General features: G+C 53.2%; 1 protein-coding gene across 3 annotated transcripts in view; it reads left to right on the plus strand.

Annotated features, from left to right (window-relative positions):
* The window catches only part of OTOF (otoferlin), a 77706-nt gene that overhangs the window by 41633 nt on the left and 17413 nt on the right, over nucleotides 1-18660 (plus strand). For all 3 annotated transcript variants that reach the window (XM_083827680.1, XM_083827679.1, XM_083827681.1), the window contains 19 exons: nucleotides 403-476; nucleotides 2344-2470; nucleotides 2740-2794; nucleotides 4414-4545; nucleotides 4905-4967; nucleotides 5608-5692; nucleotides 6994-7153; nucleotides 8229-8415; nucleotides 8950-9136; nucleotides 9858-10081; nucleotides 11317-11425; nucleotides 11777-11960; nucleotides 13853-13973; nucleotides 14752-14852; nucleotides 15330-15420; nucleotides 15903-16019; nucleotides 17293-17445; nucleotides 17888-18077; nucleotides 18461-18585. In XM_083827680.1, coding sequence (XP_083683806.1) covers nucleotides 403-476; nucleotides 2344-2470; nucleotides 2740-2794; nucleotides 4414-4545; nucleotides 4905-4967; nucleotides 5608-5692; nucleotides 6994-7153; nucleotides 8229-8415; nucleotides 8950-9136; nucleotides 9858-10081; nucleotides 11317-11425; nucleotides 11777-11960; nucleotides 13853-13973; nucleotides 14752-14852; nucleotides 15330-15420; nucleotides 15903-16019; nucleotides 17293-17445; nucleotides 17888-18077; nucleotides 18461-18585 — 2485 coding nt within the window. The remainder of the gene's footprint in view (nucleotides 1-402; nucleotides 477-2343; nucleotides 2471-2739; nucleotides 2795-4413; nucleotides 4546-4904; nucleotides 4968-5607; nucleotides 5693-6993; nucleotides 7154-8228; nucleotides 8416-8949; nucleotides 9137-9857; nucleotides 10082-11316; nucleotides 11426-11776; nucleotides 11961-13852; nucleotides 13974-14751; nucleotides 14853-15329; nucleotides 15421-15902; nucleotides 16020-17292; nucleotides 17446-17887; nucleotides 18078-18460; nucleotides 18586-18660) is intronic.

The following is an 18660-nucleotide window of genomic DNA, read 5'->3' on the forward strand; positions in this document are numbered from 1 at the left end:
TTTTTAGTGAACAATTTTTTTAGGTAATTGCCCTAGGGAGCAATCGCACAGGGGTTAGGAGAGGAAGGGAGCAGCGGGGGCAAGCAGAGAGCGGGGGCATGGGGCAGGTGGAAGAGTTTGCTGGTGCTGTTGCTGTGCTCCAGCCTCGTGCTTTATCTCAGTGTGGGGCATTTCTGAGAAAATGTGAGACCCAAGACTCAGAGGCAGTGCATTTATGGGGACTCTGGCGTGCCGGCCCTCGTTTGCTGCTGTCCGTGTCTGCTCTGTCAGCTGACATTCCTCTCTTGATTTGACCTGTGGAAAGCTCCTACTGCTCTCACATCCAAATCCCAAACAATGGCACTGAAAACACAGGATTCAATGTGTTTTTTTGTTGTTGTTGTTGTTTTTTTTCCCTTTCAGAGCCGGGAAAGGAGTATTTTCAGCCATGAAGCTCGGCAAGGCGCGTCCCACAAAGGATGACCATCGGAAGCAAGGTAGGTGCCGGGAGGAGGGTGTTCCCTGCTGTGCTGCTTTTCCACCATCTCCCACGCCCCAGGAAAGCACCTGAGAGAACCCACGAGGGGCTCACGTTGGGCACAGCACGTCTGTAACTCGGGGATGGGGCAGGGAGTGCTTGGTGCAGAGAGAAGAGCTGGAGGGAAGGTCTCCATGGGGAAATGGGGAGTGGGACCTGATGGAGAGAGTTCCACGATGAACCCTTTGCCAGACAGCAATGTGCAACGGTGGTGAAAAGCCTGGAGGTCACGCAGGCAGCTTCCAGCTTCTTTTTAGGGATAATTCACAGATGTGATGATGCCAAGCACAGTTTTGCCCTTGCACCTTGGTGCTTGCACAGGCATCAGCAGAGCAAAGGACGGGCTCAGCCGCCGCGGGGCCGCCTGAAATCGGACGCCTTCCTGGAGACGCACGAGGGGCAGCGATCGGAAATTCATTGCTGTTTCCATCCAGATCGAATATTGGGTTTCAATGGCAAAGAGTTGGGGCAGTGCGTTCTTGTGGGGAAGGAGGAAACGTTGCATTAGACGCTGGTTCTGGCGACCTCCCCGCACCTGGTGGCAGCTGGTACACGGCAATAACTTCTTCCCCAGCTATCCACGTGCCCCTGGCTTTTGCACGCTTTGCAGGGGCTCTGCTCACTTCACACCACCTCTGTCAGACCCCTGGTCCTGCCAGCTGGTGTTGGGATGGGGTGGCTGTCTTCCCTCCTTTGGTTATACGGCAACATGCGCTGGGTTTCCTGCTGTCAGACCACACTGCAGTGCTCCATGAGCAACACGTCGGTTTTGTGATTCACAGAGTCACGGAACCATAGAATCATGGAATCATAGATTTATAGAACCACGGAGCTGTTTGGGTTGGAAGGGACCTTAAAGATCACCTAATTCCAGCCCCCTGCCATGGCAGGGACACCTCCCACCAGCCCAGGCTGCCCCCAGCCCCATCCAGCCTGGCCTTGGGCACTGCCAGGGATGGGGCACCCACAGGGCACCCTGTTCCCAGTGCCTCACCACCCTCTAACTGATGAATTTCCTCCTAACACCTCATCTAAATCTCCCCTCTTTTATTTTAAAACCATTCCCCTTGCCCCTGGAGCAAGCTGGGGGCCTGCCTAGGCTGGTAGAGACAGGAAACCTGTCCCTCAGGAGCAACGCCCGTGCTGCGAGAGCAGGTTTGGTGCTACCCCGTGGTGCCACCAAGCCAAGCTGTGTTCCACCACCTACACCGGGATGTCTGACTCAAAGGACAGGGACTGTCCCTGCTTTGCTCGTTGCCTCTGAAACTGCTCGTTTCTTGCCCAGAGCAAAGGCAGGAAGGCAGGCACTGCATGCACGTGACCCCCACACAAGGAAGCTCAGCATCTCAGCAACTTCTTTCAACAGAAATGCAGACCTCTGGGTCTGCAATTGCCAGTTGGCTTTGGGGGCTTGACCCACCTGGGACGTGACCCCTTTCTCCTGTTTTTCCAGACCCAACCACCCCTGAGCTGGAGAGCTGGTTGCCTTTGCATCTGCTCTCCTGGTAGCTCGCTCTGCAGCTTGCTCCAGTGTTGCTTTACCCCTTGAAGTCTGGGCTGTTTCTCATTTCTCAGTTTTCCAAAGCTTCCTGCTGTCACAAAGCTGTATACAGCACGTTCCCCGGGTGGAATAATATGTCACATGAGGCAAACCTCCTTTTAATCCTTTTTGGACCAGGCTGCCTGTGAGCTGACCTGGCGCCCATTGTTCTTTGTGTTATCGGGTGAGGTCGATAGGACGTATTGGTTACCTTTCTCTGCGCCTTTAATTATTCACTGAGTGGAAACAACAAGAGACATTCTTTTGTCTCCGTGTGCCTATGCAGATGAACCCGCTGTTCTGGAGGCAGAAGACCTGGACCGAAAAGCCATGAGGCTCGGAGGGGGGCTGGACCCGGACACGATCTCCTTGGCCTCCGTCACGGCTGTAACCACCAATGTCTCGAATAAAAGGTGAGGGCCAGACGTGAGCTTGTGCAAGCAGGGGGGGCACGCTGGCACACGGGGGTAAGGGAAAAATCATGTCATCCTGTGCAAGCAGTGCTTTTTGGAAATGTCCAACAAAAGAGCACGAATGTGCCGTGGTGGCTTGCAACCCTGGGGTTTGTGTTCCTCACATTCACGGGGATTCCCTGCAGATTGCAGGGCTGCCCATGCTCTGTCCCAGCTGGCAGCAAGTCCATCTGTTGGTTGACTGACGGTTCCCTCTGCCCCCCCCAAAGGTCCAAGCCCGACATCAAAATGGAGCCGAGTGCCGGGAGGCCGATGGATTACCAGGTAGGCGACAGCGCTGTGTCCGCAGCTCTCAGAGGGGAGGATGCTCGGCTGGATGCTTTTAGGAGAGGAAGAGGCAGACTGAGAGCTTTTATTTCGAACCTTCTTGGACCATGAATGTCAGCAGAGTCGCTGCCTGAGGAGCAGGAGCTCCTCATCCCGGCACGTGTCCCCCACTTCCCGCGGGACAGCTCAGGGGCCAGGAGGAAGGACCAGTGTGGCTTCCCATGAGCTGGAGTTTCAATAGCAGAGCAACACGTTCTGCATTAAGTCACTTGCTGGTGTGGCTCCCCATCCTGAATCCGATCGCCCAGCTCAGAAAGCCCAGATTAATCTGTAATAGCAGCAGGCCACCTCCAAGGCATTTCTCTTACTTCCCAAGACCTTTCAGTCTGCCAGTTCATACTGAAGACTGGAGAGCCTGGCAGTTAGCAGCCAGAAAATCGCTGTGTTTCCTCGGGTAGGCTGGGACATGGCTGCTGCTCTCTTCTTCAGCAGTGCTCCATTCCTGCCACTTTAATCCAGCACTAAAAGAACACACATTTGGTTTCCCAAGGCTCATATGAGCCATATTACTCCCATTTTTTTTACCAGTTGGTGTCGGCGTGATTCATAAATTGGTTTCTCTCCTCATTTTCACCAAGGCGCGCTGATTCGGCAGCAATTTCGCTTTATGTCCTCGCCTCTCGGCACAGCAACACCTTCCTGGGGACATCTCGGAATGACAGAAACAATGATTTTTGTTAGAGATTTATTGCAGGGCATTGCCAGATCCACTTGTGCATCCCAGATGAGACCAAACAGGAGAAGCAGTTAGAGCAGTATGTATGTGGAGGAGGTTTAATTAGACACATAATGAACCTAGACCGAACAGTGAGGCTTGCGGGCAGTGGGTGTGCTCGGTTCAGGAGTGGTGCAACTAGAACATAAAGAGGAGGGGGAAGGAATTGCAGCCAAGAGACAGAAGGGACACAAGTTCTGGTTATTCCACCCCTGCAAGCAAGAGGATCGCAGGACAGTGTCTGTGGGGGATGGCTCATTTCTGGAGTATGACGGGTTTGCGGGATGCTTTTACACCTCAGCTCCATTGTGCTGGGTTGGTTTGTGCACCGATTTTAAGGACTGGTGGGAGATGTGGAGGTAGGGAGCCGTCTTGGGCAGAGTGACCATGACATGGTAGAGCTCTCTATTCTGTTCTATGACAAACACCAGGCAGCCTTGCCCTCTTCCTCAGGGGGCTCCGTTACCCTTTCTCAGCTGCCTTGCAGGAGCACTGCACCCTTTGCATTTTCTAGCAGAAGCACCTTAAGCCAGCTGGGGTGTCACCAACCAAACCTCTCCTCCCAAAATCCCCTGGACTTTACGCCTTGTGGGAAGCAAACCCATGTTCCGTGCTCTGGGGAGGAAGGATCAGGGATGCCCTGGGTCTCCTGCTCTCACCACCTCACAGCTCTCAGGCTTGTCCGAGCAGCTGGGTGTCCTTGGTGTGACAAGGAAACCCCACAGCTGCCAACACTGTGATGAAAACGCTTCAAAACCAAAAGCCAGGTGGAGATGGGAGTCAAGGAGCGGCATCTGATGCTGCCCTCGCGAGGGGAAGGCTCACGAATCCCTCTCCGCAGGTCAGCGTCACCATCATCGAGGCCCGGCAGCTGGTTGGGCTCAACATGGACCCCGTGGTCTGCGTGGAGGTCGGAGAGGAAAAGAAATACACGTCCATGAAGGAATCGACCAACTGCCCTTATTACAATGAGGTGGGTCTGTCCCCCAGCGATGCTCACAGAACCCCTGTTTCTACATAGTCAATTAAATGGGATCTTTTTTCACCCGGGGTTTCTTTCTTCTGTCAGTTCTTGTCAGAATAAGATGAAATCTCAAACCACAGAGAAAAAGAAAGGGAGCCTTTGCCCTCTGGCATTTTACAAAGTGGTACAAAGCGATCTGTGCCGACCTCTTCTCGGTTTTTCCAAGCAGTCAGTTCTTCCTCCTGGTTGCTCGGACCGCAGATGCTGCCAGGGGCTGGGGTTGTCCTGGTGGAGTGGGCACCATAACACTGTCTTTCATCCCCAAAGGAGCTGCTCTCCTGCCCTCACGCCTGCCCTTTCCCTTTCAGTACTTCGTCTTTGATTTCCACGTCCCCCCAGACGTCATGTTCGACAAGATCATCAAGCTGTCCGTGAGTGAGCGCAGTCGTGTTGTCCTTTTTACCAGGCTTTAAAGAAAACGACACAATTTTGCTCATGCACTGGGAATGGATGTAAAGTCCCCGACAGGAGCCGAGGTGTTCGGCCCTACAAGCCTCACCTTTTTTGCTGAGCCCTGGTCCCTCTCTGCCACTGGCCTTCAATTGCTGGGGCCACACAGCTCCGCTGCCGTGTCCGCTGTGCCCTCCGTGGCTGACTGTGGGTGTTTTGACTCACCAACTAGGAGCCCCCACATCCATCCCATGCACAGACCGCTTGTACAATTTCTCCCACAAAGGGAATTAGGGCACCGATTTTGATCATCCTAAAGACCTTTCATGTAAATGTCCTGGTGCCCTGGTGTCCTGTTGCCATAGTGGCTAGAAAACTGCACCTTGTTGCAAAAATGAATTTATTTGCATTGCTTCTGTTCAATCCAATTAATACAGGCTTGCAAGGCTGCTAAGCAAGAGCTGCCAACCCATCTCTGCCTCTTAGAGTCCTAGTACAGACTAAGGTCCTGCACCGAGCAAGGAAAATGCATCAGCTCCCTTCCTGCCTGACACTGAACACCTCTGGAAAGAGCCGGGGCATAGGCAAACCTCTGACTTGATTTCCCCTCTCGATTTCCAGGTGATCCACTCAAAAAACCTCCTGCGCAGTGGGACTTTGGTAGGCTCCTTCAAGATGGATGTTGGAACCGTTTATACCCAGCCAGGTACGTAGCCACGGTGTGCGACTGCCGTGCGTGCCTACCTGCACCCCTTAATAAATGCCTTTGCAAGGCAGCCAGGCAGGCACTGCTCCCTTGGGTGATGCCAATCTCACTTAATTAGTGTCCTAGACATAAGCAAGTCACCTGGGCTCCCTCTGCAGCCGAGAAAGAGCACTTGGCACCCCCAGAGAAAGTGGCATATCCTACCCGGAATAAGGTGGCACCGCTGCATGTGCCAGCTCTCTGCTGACCCACTGCAGAAGCCCAGGGTAGCTTTGCAAGCACGGCATTGACCTTTCAAATAGCCCAAAGTCCTGGGATGAGGTCCTGGGATCTTGCCCTCTGTGTCTCACATTTAAACCAAGAAAGGGAGATGCTCAGTGTGCAATGAAAAAGAGAAAGAGGTTGATTAGCGCTGCTGCTGTGTTGCTGGCTGATGATAAAGCCCGCAGTGACTTAGTGCAGATGGGCCTAACGAGCGCTCCTGAAATCTGCTGCGCAATTATGGGCCTCGTTTATAGCACATCTGTTTCAGGGAAGCCTGTTTTATAGAACTATAAATGAGAAGTGAATGCTTTTGGCATTCTGTCCTTAAGCGCGGGCAGTGAGAGCAGGCGCGGATGGGATTAGTTTAGGGAATTGTGTAAAAGAGGTCCAGAGGGGTCCCTGGAAAGCTCATTCAGTCCATGCCTCGCTCCCTGCCAGTTTCTCCAGGACACTTCTGCCTGAAAAGCCCAGTCCCTGAATCAGGGAGTCGTGCTGGTCCTGCCTGGGGGACTGACAAAGCAAACACACACCCAGGGGACCTATGAAATGCCTGCTCTCTGCAGAAGAGCATTGCCCCTCTGAGGGCCCCGTGCTTGCAGCATGCCAGAGCCGAACACATCAACTTCCCTTTGGAAAAGATAGCTCCAAGATCACTGCATTTTTTTTTCCTTGCTCCCATGTCATGCCTATTGCAGCAGTCTGCCTCTGTAAATAAGCCTGAGAGCTCAGGTGTAAATGCAGCCTCCAGTGCCTGCACTTCAGGGGTGCTCAGCAAATGGTGCTGGGGGGACAGAGGGAGCATCTGGTCAGGTTCCCTGCTCCACATGGGGATGAAATCTGTCTCACACCATCCAGAAGGCACATTAGGCCTTAAAGACTTCCAGTGGTCGAGGCTACATCCCGCTACAGACAGTTTATCCCGTTGTTTCTCTGTCTTTAACATGAGACAGATCTTTTAATGAATTTTTCGGGAGGTTCTGTCCGAATTCCTGCTGTGCGCCGTTCCAACAGTGACTGTCTTGTCCCCTGGCTTCCAGAGCACCAGTTCTACCACAAGTGGGCCATCCTGTCCGACCCCGAGGATCTCACCGCCGGGCTGAAAGGTTACCTGAAGTGTGACATCGCCGTCGTAGGGAAGGGTGACAACATCAAGACTCCACACAAAGCCAACGAGACAGACGAGGATGATATCGAAGGGTAAGGATTTGCAGAGCCAGCTTCACACATCCGTTCTCGGGATTCATGCCTCTTTACCTTGGGTTGTACGATGCAGAGAGCAGCCTTCCCAGATCACCCTTCTTATGCCCATGCTTACCTTGTGCAATGAAACCAGAGGGACCGAATAAGTTGATTTTTCAGAGAGAAAACAGGACCCTGTGACCCTGCAGACCCTCTAAAAGACTGTGGAAGGAAAAGAAAAACAAAAACCAAAACCCCCCAAAAAAACAAAAACCAAACCAAACCAACCAACAACAAAAAACAAACAGACAAAAAACAAAAGAGTTTAAAACATAGTTCTATCCTCAAATGTTTCAGGCTAATTAAATATCTCCATGTGCATCCACAAGCTTTAAAATCCACTTCCCACCCTCTCACCACACGGTCAGAAACCCAGACTAGGAGCAAAATGGCCAAGTAGCTTTCTTGACTTGCTGGGATCCAGGGCTGGAGGCACCACCTGAGCTGTTATAGGTCATAGTTCTGTGCTATATTTATGATATTTTGTCACTTTTTCTTGGACAGCTCCATTTCTTGGACAGGTCCAGCAATTCCTCTAGAAATTATTTTGTTCACATCATCCCCCACGGCTCTCATTTCTTCTCCTAGAAAAGGCAAAGATCTGCCAATAAAAGGCATGTGGTGGAGTTCAGGTCTCACCCCCAAATGATCATCCCTCCTACCATGAAAAAGGAAAGGCTCTTCTAACATCCCTTTAATAGGGCCTGCTTTATCTAAATTAGGCCAAGTTTAATTGTTCCCTAGACTCCACTGACTATAATGACTATACCCCTTAGGTGGGACGCAGATTGTCCCAGGGGCACCTCAAGGGACTCCTTTAGGATTTTGCTTACAAAACCATCCCTTCCTATCCCAAAACAGGAGGACGGGTGGAGGCAGGACAGCAATAAAATGCAGGGCTGCAGAAATAGTCCTCTTTCCACCTCCCCGAGCTGGTGCTCAGAAAGTGGGGCAGCTTCTCGTCCTTCATTAGCCTCTCCTGCCCAACCTGGCCACCCAAGGGCTGTGCCCAGCCCAATTTGTGCCGTTGCAGGAACCTCCTCCTCCCAGATGGGGTTCCTCCGGAGAGGCAGTGGGCTCGTTTCTACATCAAGATCTATCGAGCAGAGGGCCTGCCCCGTATGAACACCAGCATCATGGCCAACGTGAAGAAGGCTCTCATTGGCGAGAACAAGGACTTGGTAGACCCCTACGTGCAGGTGGTCTTCGCGGGGCAGAAGGTGAGGGAGTTGCATGCAGTACTGGGGGGGTGACGTGAGCAGGAGCAGTCTTGGCACAAGGACACCAGGGGAGGTTTAGGTTGGATATTAGGAAAAACTTCTTTATCGAAAGGGTTGTTAGGCATTGGAATGGGCTGCCCAGGGAAGTGGTTGAGTCACCATCCCTGGAGGTCTTTAAAAGATGTTTAGGTGTAGGGCTTAGTGATACGGTTTAGTGGAGGACTTGTTAGTGTTAGGTCAGAGGTTGGACCAGGTGATCTTGGAGGTCTCTTCCAACCTAAATGATTCTGTGATTCTATGACACGGAGGCACGGAAAAGCCGCTGTGTTTGCTGCGTACGACATTCCCCTCTCTTGTGCAGACTAGGATGGGGTGGCAGCAGCCCCAGTAGAGGAGAAGAGCCTGTTACAGGGGGAGCCACACGGCAAAATGTGGGTTTTGGCGGTCGCTAGCAAGGAGGAATTCAAGTTGTGATGGGTTTTGAGCTCAGACCACCCAAGAGATGTCAAACACCTTTCTTGTCCTGCTTGGCAGGGGAAGACGTCAGTGCAAAAAAGCAGCTACGAGCCTCTCTGGAATGAGCAGATAATCTTCACAGAAATGTTCCCCCCCTTGTGCAAGCGGATAAAGGTCCAGATTCGAGACTCAGACAAAGTTAATGACGTGGCCATTGGTACCCATTTCATTGACCTGCGGAAGATCTCTAATGAAGGAGACAAAGGTAAAGCTACAGCGGGGTGCAGATGGAGAGATATCGCTTTGGCAGAGGTGCAGCACAATAGCCCAGGCTCTGTTTCCACCCCTGGAGGTAGCTGCTTCGTGGTGCCCTGCTGGAGGGACCTTAGCTTGCTGCAGCGGCCTTCCGAGGTCACTGGACACACACTTTTTGAGAACCAAGCCCCATCACAAGCCCCCAGTCCAACACTTGAAGGCAAAGACGCCCAGGAACAGCTGGCCCTTCCAAAAAAATGTGTTTCCAAGAAGGGGTGAATATCTCACAGGCTGCCACTTCCACACACCCAGGAACACACCAGCACACGTGGGCAGGAGCAATGCAAAAACAAAGATGGGTTTTGAAAAAGGGCTGAGGGGGGAGTCCTCTTTTTCTTCACTCTCCCATTGTGTGACTTGTCCCATGGGAGACTCGCTCCTGTTTTTGGGCTGGTGCACTGCATGGAGCCCATCACTGCCTTCACTGCAAACCTGTCTCCACGTGCAGTTGCAAGAAGGCATTTCCATGCACACACATCACTAGATGATCTTATAGGTCCTTTCCAACCTTGTGTTTCTATGATTCTATGATTCTACGTGCATATTTAAGTCCACATCACTGCACACACACCAGGAAAGTGATGCCAACCCATGAGCATGTTTGCACCCTGAGACACAGACGTGCCCTCCTTGCACACCCCCTCCCTACGTGCACGTCTGGTCTGCTGCAGGCTACCTGCCCACCTTCGGCCCCGCATGGGTCAACATGTACGGCTCCACTCGCAACTACACCCTGATGGACGAGCACCAGGAGCTGAACGAGGGCCTGGGCGAGGGTGTCTCCTTCCGGGCCAGGCTTCTGATGAGCCTTGCTGTGGAGATCTTGGACACCAGCAACCCGGAGATCAACAGCTCCACCGAGGTGCAAGTCGAGCAGGCCACATCAGTTGCTGATGTAAGTCTCCCCTAACTGTGCAGAGCTGAAGAGTGAAGAGTTATCTCAGTTATCTCAGTTAGTTATCTCTGTTATCACAAACTGAGGATCTCATTTAGCGTTGCCCTAAATGTTCTGGATCGCCCAGCATAATGAAAGCAAGTCCTGCAAGGATTTCAGGTTTTATGATCATTCAGATGATGGGAGTTAGAGACAATGAGAGTCATCTCCTAATGCCAGTGTTCTCACTCCCATCTTTGGAGGTGGGGTTAAAACAGAAGCCAAGAGCAACTTTTTAGTTGGGCAGATAATGATAGGACAAGTGGGAGTGGTTTTAAACTACAAGAGGGGAGATTTAGATGAGATGTTAGGAGGAAATTCTTCCCTCAGAGGGCAGTGAGGCACTGGCACAGGTTGCCCAGAGAAGCTGTGGATGCCCCATCCCTGGAGGTGTTCAAGGCCAGGCTGGATGGGGCTTTGGGCAACCTGATCTCACGGGTGCCAACCCTGCCTATGGAAGGGGTTGGAAATGGATGGTCTTTGAGGTCCCTTCCAACCCAAACCATACTATTATATGATTCTATCAAATCTATTTCCCAACCATTTCTGGCAGGGTGAAACTGCTCAGAGAAATTAAACTGCTGCTTCCTGACAAAAGGAAGTCCCACGGCTTTAGTCCTGATGTCTAAAGCCTGCAAAGCCCATGCCCTGCGTAAATGGGCACATCCAGGCTTGGATGCCCACGCATGCCAATCCATGGAGCCAAGTGTGGGAAGTAGAAGCGGAGCAGTCGGATGGCAGTGCACATTTAGTGTATTTTGGAAATTAAGTGGTCTCAGCTCACCTCCAGGGGAAATTAAGCCACCTGGAAATAAAGCCGTTCCAGTTCTGAGAGACCATCCAGGTTCGATGCAGTTTGGTAATTTCACTTGGAGAACAAACTCGGGTTCATATTCCTGAGTGTCACTTAGACAGTCCCTCACAAATGAGGGATGGCTGATCTCAGTTTATCCACCACATTTAAACATTAGGCTCAAATCTTCAACTAAACTCTCTCTGCAGTGAGCCTGAGACCCCTCAAGTAGGTCAGGCTGAGGGGGACACCCCAGGGTCTCCTCGAGAACCCATAGGTGGTGGCACCTCACCTCCAGAGGGCCCCTGGGGTGCTGAGAGGTACCAGGTGATGCACCCCTCTGCCCAGCACGGGGTGTCCCTCGGGCTGGCCTGAACCCCGATCCCTGGGATTTCCCCTGCAGAACTGCACTGGGAAGATGGAGGAGTTCTTCCTCTTTGGAGCCTTCCTGGAAGCGACCATGATCGACAGGAAGATTGGTGACAAACCCATCAACTTCGAGGTCACGATAGGTTGGTTGGGTTTCGGCGAGGGTGGTTTCGGAGCATTTACAGGGGGGAATGCAGGATCCAGAGCCAAGAGCAGCTGTCCCCTTTTCCATGCTACCACGTGCCAGAGCACACGGACCAGGGATGATTGAGGGCCCTGGTAAAGCAGCCAGGGGGCAGGGATGGAGAGCAGGGGATGGAGATCTGCCATCAATTTGTGGCTTCTGGGCAGGGTTTTGGAGAGCTTAACACTGCTGTCCCGCATGGGTCCTGCAGAGAAAATATCCCCAGCCTGAATGAGAGGCAGGTCACTGAGCTCGTTTAACCCCCGATAAATTACAGCCCCATGACTTCGTTTCACATTTTATTCTCGAGGTAATTATGGGAACCAGATCGACGGCATGGCCAAGCCCGTCCTGCGGAGGAAGAAGGAAGGAGGGGATGGCGACGAGGAGGAGTCCGAGCTGCTGCAGAACTCGAGTGAGGATGAAGGTGGCGAGGACGGAGAGATGGTCTCCGTCTCCTCATCCCAGCCCATGAAGCCGCTGGTCACAGACAGGTGACGTGCCCGCCTGGCCACAAAAGGGGGCAGAGATGGGCTCCATGGGTGTCCCCACATGTGCTGGGCGTCCATGGGGCCGTCACGGGGCCTAGCAGGCCTAGGGCCACAGGTGCCTTATGGAGGGAACCCCATTCCCTGCTCCGGCAGGGGGATTGGACTAGATGGTCTTTCAAGGTCCCTTCCAATCCCTGACATTCTGTGATTCTGTGATTCTCTGATGTCTTATAAGGGTTGAATTCATGTCTCCCCCACTTGGCCAGCTGAACACCCAACACTCGTGGCTGTCCATTGCTCTAACCCTGTGGTAAACTGGGATGAGGCTAAGCAGTGGATTCAAAAAGCATTCAGAAAATAGGTCCGTTCCTGTACACGTAAGTTCCATGCGTTCAGGAAACTAGTCTAAACCCAGGTCGTTCCCGATGAGCACCGCCACCCTTGGCACTGCACATCATGGGGAGAGGTCTGGGCTTCACCTCTTTGCTCTCTTTATCTGCATGACAGAAAAATGTCACAGGAACCATGTGGAGGCAGGCAATATCCAGCTAGAGATAAGGCACGGATTTCAGTAGTGAGGGTCATTTGTGCTGGGACAAGCTGCATTTTCTCATCACATGGGATCTTAAAAGCTATACAAGGTCACGGCCACCCAGAGAGGGGAGGGTGAAAAAAAAAAAACAAACAAAAAACCACTGGAAAAAGTTCTTGAGAATGAGCTAGGCGGGACACTGGGATGAAAGACAAAATCTTCTCTCTCCCTAGTTTGCAGCATCTCTTTTGGTCAGTCTGTCTATCCCCATTGCTTGCAGTCGTGGACAGGCCACTGGCTGGTGCTTGACAGAGCCAGACTTGGTCCTACCTTTGGTCTGGATGCACGTCTGGTTGTCAGCAGACAGACTCCTTCTCCTCTACCTGCCTCAGTTTCCCCAGCTGCAAAATTAAGACAACCTTTTGCGCCTCCTTAACAAATTGCCATGTAGTGTGCAGGTAGCAACGACCTTAACGTACAGACAAGATCCAGACAGCTGCAAAGTGGGATTCTGGTTGGTGCTTTCTGCCCCAAGCAGCTGGATCAGAAAACCCCAAACTGAGCGGGATCAGCCCATGTCTTAGTGCGTCTGGGCTGGCCTTCAGCCCCAGCCCGGGTCTGCACGTAAAGGACTTGTACTCAGGAAAGTTAATTGGATGTAACCTAATGAGAAGTACTTACAGCAGATTATTTTCGCTGTGTTTTACCAGTAAACAGATGTTATTTATCAGAATTGATTGGCTGACTGAACTCAGATGGGAAACAAAGCAAACCACGTTGAACTGGGGCTGTTTGCCCTCCAGTTAAGGTGTCTGCCTGGGGGTCCCTGGCTTGTTCACCAGCTCCTTGTGGGGGGGAACACCAAACGCTGAGGGGACACACTTGGAGAGCCTGGGCTCAGCTGCTCATGCTCCCTTCCTCAGGGCCTCCAGCCTCTGTGTGCCGGGAGCCTCTCGCTCGAGCACAGGGCTCTGCTGACATCTTCTGGATGGAAATACCCTCGATGGCTTCAGCAGGATGAGCTGAGGCTGGTTTTGGACTAAGGGTGACCCCTGCAAGATCTGCAGTAGCTTAATGCTAGTAGCTTTATGCAATAGCTTTATGTTTGGGTGGGCTCTGGCTGGGGACAGAGTGGGGTTCCCTCCTGGCAATGGCCAGACTGGATGGGGTTTGGGGCAGGGAAGGGTGCTGGGAGAGATGGAGCCTCTGTCCTCGAGGGCACAGCTCACGTCAGCCCCCTTTCTCCCAGCCTGACCCCCCATGTGCCCCTTCCCCATCACAGCTCTGCCTCCGTGGGAGAGGCAGGGGACAGGGTTTGGTGCTGGCCAGGGGCACTGAGCGCCCCTTCTGCCTCCTCCCGCAGGAACTACTTCCACCTGCCCTACTTTGAGAAGAAGCCCTGCATCTACATCAAGAGCTGGTGGCAGGACCAGCGCCGCAGGCTGTATAACGCCAACATCATGGACAAGATTGCAGACAAGCTGGTCAGTGCGGGCCGGGGAGGGAGGCAGCCAGGGCTTGAGTTGGCCATGAGGCACTTCCAGGCTCCCCGAGCATCTCTGCAGCTTGCCACAAAGCTGGGACAAACTGCAGGACTCAGTAACCCACTTGTGCAGAAAGGGGAAAGTTCCCCCATGTGAAATGCTCGATTTGAACGTCCAAATCCCAGAGGCTCATTGAATTTTCTGTGAGTTTGACCCAGGGGTCCCCACCAAGGGCAGCAAGAGGGGGTTGGCTTTGCCTTCATGGACCTTAGGCATGGGCAGGCCACTGGGAGGTCTCCCCGGAGCCTTCTCCTCCCCAGGCCCAACACCCCCAGCTCCCTCAGCCTGGCTCCAGAGCAGAGGGGCTCCAGCCTCTGCTCATCCTCGGGGCCTCCTCTGGACTTGTTTTAATATATCTGTGTCCTTCTGGTGCTGGGGCCCAGAGCTGAATGCAGTGCAGGTGGAGGCTCACAAGAGCAGACAGTGGAGTAGAGGGGTCCAAATAGGACCCACAAAGAGAAAACCTACCAGGTCCAGCCAAGACACTGTGGCCCTTGCTCAGCCACTCTCACTGGGGGTAATGGAGCTATTCCCACCACCCAGAACCATCTCCCCCATACAAAACTGCCCCAAACCCTAGCCCTGTGGACATCAGGTCTGGAAAAGGAGCAGATGCTTCCCTCTGGCAGCACCCCAATGGGGCTGCTGTCTGTGGGGCTGCTGTGGGGCCGGACCCCACCCCACTGCCCCCCTCACGGCTTCCCCCGTTGTGCTGCAGGAGGAAGGGCTCAACGACGTGCAGGAGATGATCAAGACGGAGAAGCCGCACCCGGAGCGCCGGCTGCGAGGGGTCCTGGAGGAGCTGAGCAGTGGGTGCCTGTGAGTAAAAGATGGGCAAAGGAGGTGTGCTGCACACCCCTGCTCTCTGCAGGGCTACGGGCAAGGCTGTGGCACTGGGAGTGTGACCTCACCTTGACTGGTCGTCCTCTGGAGGATGGGAGAGCATTTCAGCCATAGGACTGTAGAATCCCATAATTCCAGCGGGATTATAATCCCATAATTCCAGCGGGATTATAATCCCATAATTCCAGCCAGCCTGGCCGTGGGCACTGCCAGGGATGGGGCACCCACAGCTCCTTGGGGCAGCCTGCTCAGTGCCTCACCACCCTCAAAATAAAGGATTTCTTCCTTTCCTTTCCTTCCATTGCATTGGCGCCACTCCATATTGGCTGCCTTGTGGCTTGGGCAAAAAGACTGAGGACATTTCTCCCTAGACCTGGTGGCACAGAGGCAGCCACACTGCTTGAGGGACCCATCAGGATCCCGCAGGATTCATGCTGCTGACCCTTTCCGTAGGCGCTTCGTGACGTTGGCTGACAAGGACCAGCACCACTCTTCCCGCACGAGGCTGGACCGGGAGAGGCTCAAGTCCTGCATGCGGGAGCTGGTGAGTGTGATGCAGCCAGGCAGGGAAATGAGGAGGTTTCGGGAACAGAGCTAGACCTTGTCAGTGCAGTGGGGAGTTTGGTCCTGGGGTGTTCTGGTTTCTCTGTGCATGGAGGGATGGGGGTTGTTTCTGAACAGAGGAGCCCAAGAGCACTTGGGTCTGGTAAGGGTCCCAGGTGTCCCGTGGGTTCACAAACAGCTGAGGGCACTGGAAAGGAGGATTTTTGGGAGCCCTGCAGAGCACAGATGCTTCAGCAGTAGAGAAAACCTAAATATTTGGGGCTGGTAGCCCAGCTCCTTACACAAGGGAGTTAAACAAGCAAATAGACATCCAAAAGAGAAATACAAAGAGCAGAGGCTTATCCAGCTGGCACAGCACAGGCCATCAGCTTCTGTAGCCAGCTGCATACCACTAAGCTACAAATTTATCCTGTGAAAACCTACATGCCCCTTGTTCTGTCCCGGGCTCTCCTTTAACCGCAGGAGAACATGGGCCAGCAAGCCACGACCCTGCGGTCGCAGGTGAAGAAGAACACCATGAAGGACAAGCTGAAGTTGGTGCAGAACTTCCTGCAGAAGCTCCGCTTCCTGGCGGACGAGGTGAGAGCCCTGCCACGGGGACGGGGACGGAGCCGCGAGGCAGCAGCCAGGCCTCATGGAGGCCTCTGCACGCCCTGAGGGGGGAGAGGGCCTCAGCGCACAGCTCTCGGCCCAAGGAGCCTCTCCGCTTTTCTGCGCTGCCCCAGGCCTCCCAGGCTTGTCTGGTTGGAATGAGTCAGTGCTAGAAGGAGTTTAAGAGCCCTTCTCAACTGGCCACAGAGCTGGGCCCTCTTGCAGCTGAGCTGAAGGTGGTCTCGCCAGCCTCCAGCCATGGCGAGGCCATGCAGGTCCCCACACACCAGCCATGGGAAGGCAGCACCATGTCCACACAGCACTGAAATCATCACCAGGGGGATGCTTCTGGCTAGGCAGGGAGCTGTTAAAGTACATGGCTCTTCAGAGAGCTGTGGGATAAAGCCCTGTTCCCCTGCAGGACTCAAGCCATCTCATTTTTATCACAGCAGCATGCTCTTGCTTCACTCTGGCTCATGGGTAAGAGAGAATACACCATTACATGACAGCTCCTCACAGCACTTCCAAAGAGATGCTGCATCAGCAGGATCTTGTTTTCCTTCCTTCAGAAAATTACCGTTCCTCTGATATTTCCAGTTTCAGATTGGATCAGTGGGGTGCAGCCAGTGGGGGGTTCCTGGCCCTCGTGGAAGCTGTAGTCGTTGCCCCTCCTGTTCTCACTTCCCATGGCAAGCTCCCAGGCTCAACTACATATTCCTTGCTGCAGTAAGGGCTGCCTCGGCTTGGACTCTCCACTACAGAACATAAAACAGACTGTAGGGCATGGTGGGGAATGTGCAGACAGGGAACCTCTTCCAGAGCAGGGAACAGAGGAATGGCCCCTGCCCTACAGTCCCCATGGCCACCGAGTGAAGAGGGAAGAAAAATCTTTAGTCTTTTAACCCAACATTATTATTATTATTATTACTGTTATTATTACTGTTATTGTTATTGTAATAATAATAATAATAATAATAATAATAATAATAATAATAATAATAATAATTAGAAAAAATGTAAATCCCAGTTTCTTTCCTGCTAGGCTTCACCCTGTTGAGATTGGCTCTCAGCAGCTTTGCTTAAGCAGACAAGGTTCTGCAGTGGGAGGCTCAAAACCATTTCTATGGCCCCAAGGTGGCACGAGGCACGTCCATCTCCTGTGGGATCTGCTGAAGTTGCCTTCCAAAGGTCTACAGCCCTGCCAGTGCCTCAGTGGTCAAAGAGCTGAGACACTGACAGGGCTCTTTGCCGGTGTTCGCAGCCCCAACACACCATTCCCGACATCTTCATCTGGATGATAAGCAACAACAAACGCATTGCCTACGCCCGCGTCCCTTCCAAGGACATCCTCTACTCCATCGTGGATGAGGAGATGGGCAAGGACTGCGCCAAAGTGAAGACCGTCTTCCTCAAGGTGCCTGCCCGTCTTCCCTGGGGAACTGCAGCCGGGAGGAGGGAGATGGAGAAGGGACAAACTGGGAGGATGGGAGCTGGAGATGAGGGAGCTGGGTATCCAGTTTTGCTGGTGATTGAATACTACGCACAACAGATCCACCACTGATAGTGGAAATGTGCTGCTAGGAAGTGTAAACCACTGGTCATATGCAGTCTGGTGGGTGAGAAATGGCTGTAAGGAGAGAGATGTTCGATCCGGCTGGCCAGGAAAGGGAAATTTGTCTTGGAAAGAGGAAGCCAATGTGGTAGGAAAAAGATAACGCATGAGACAGAGTAGTGGGCATGATCCAAATTGATGAGGGCTGCGTCCCTGGGTGTAAGTGGGGTACAAGCAATGGTGGTCTGTCCAGCTCTAAGGCCTCCCCTATTGCCACCTAAACTCATCTGTCCTTTGCACCCAGCTACCTGGGAAGAGGGGTTTTGGACCTGCTGGCTGGACGGTTCAGGCCAAGATGGAGATTTACTTGTGGCTGGGCCTCAACAAGCAGCGCAAGGACTTCCTGAGCGGCCTGCCCTGTGGCTTCGAGGAGAAGAAGATCGCCAGAGGCCAAAACCTGCCGTCCTTCCCACCCATCAGCCTCCTTTACACCAGTAAGAGCTTGCTGCCCTTGGTGGCTCTGGGGACAGGACACGGAGGGCAGGGGGAGCCTGGTTGGACACCACTTGGGCCAAGGGTCTTCCAGGAGCTAAGGGGAAATACTTCCAGTTGTCCCATGGGGAGTTCTATGGGGAGCTGGGGTGTGGGAATTGTACCTCCTCCTCCCTGCCCCGTTCATAGCTGCCGTTCTGCATGCTGAGAGCAGGATGCTGAGGAAGTCCTTATCCATTTGGGAATCGTGTTTTGAACCAATTTCCTTCATTAGTGCCGGCCCTGAGCAATAGCATGCCTCAGAGACCTTGCTCTCCAGTCTGAGCCCTACGGCTGGGCTCCAGACTTGTGTACCAACCTGTCTCACTGCCCCTCTCCATTGCAGAGAAGCAGGTTTTCCAGCTACGAGCCCACATGTACCAGGCCAGGAGTTTGTTTGCTGCCGACAGCAGCGGCCTCTCGGACCCCTTTGCCCGAGTCTTCTTCACCTCCCAGAGCCAATGCACTGAGGTGAGCACCATCTCCTGACCTGGAAAGCTGGTGGGAAGTGGGAATAACTTGTGTCTGCTTTCCCGTTGTTGTGGC

The sequence above is a fragment of the Anser anser genome (genome assembly GCF_964211835.1).
Source record: "Anser anser genome assembly, chromosome: 3".
NCBI lineage: Eukaryota > Metazoa > Chordata > Aves > Anseriformes > Anatidae > Anser > Anser anser.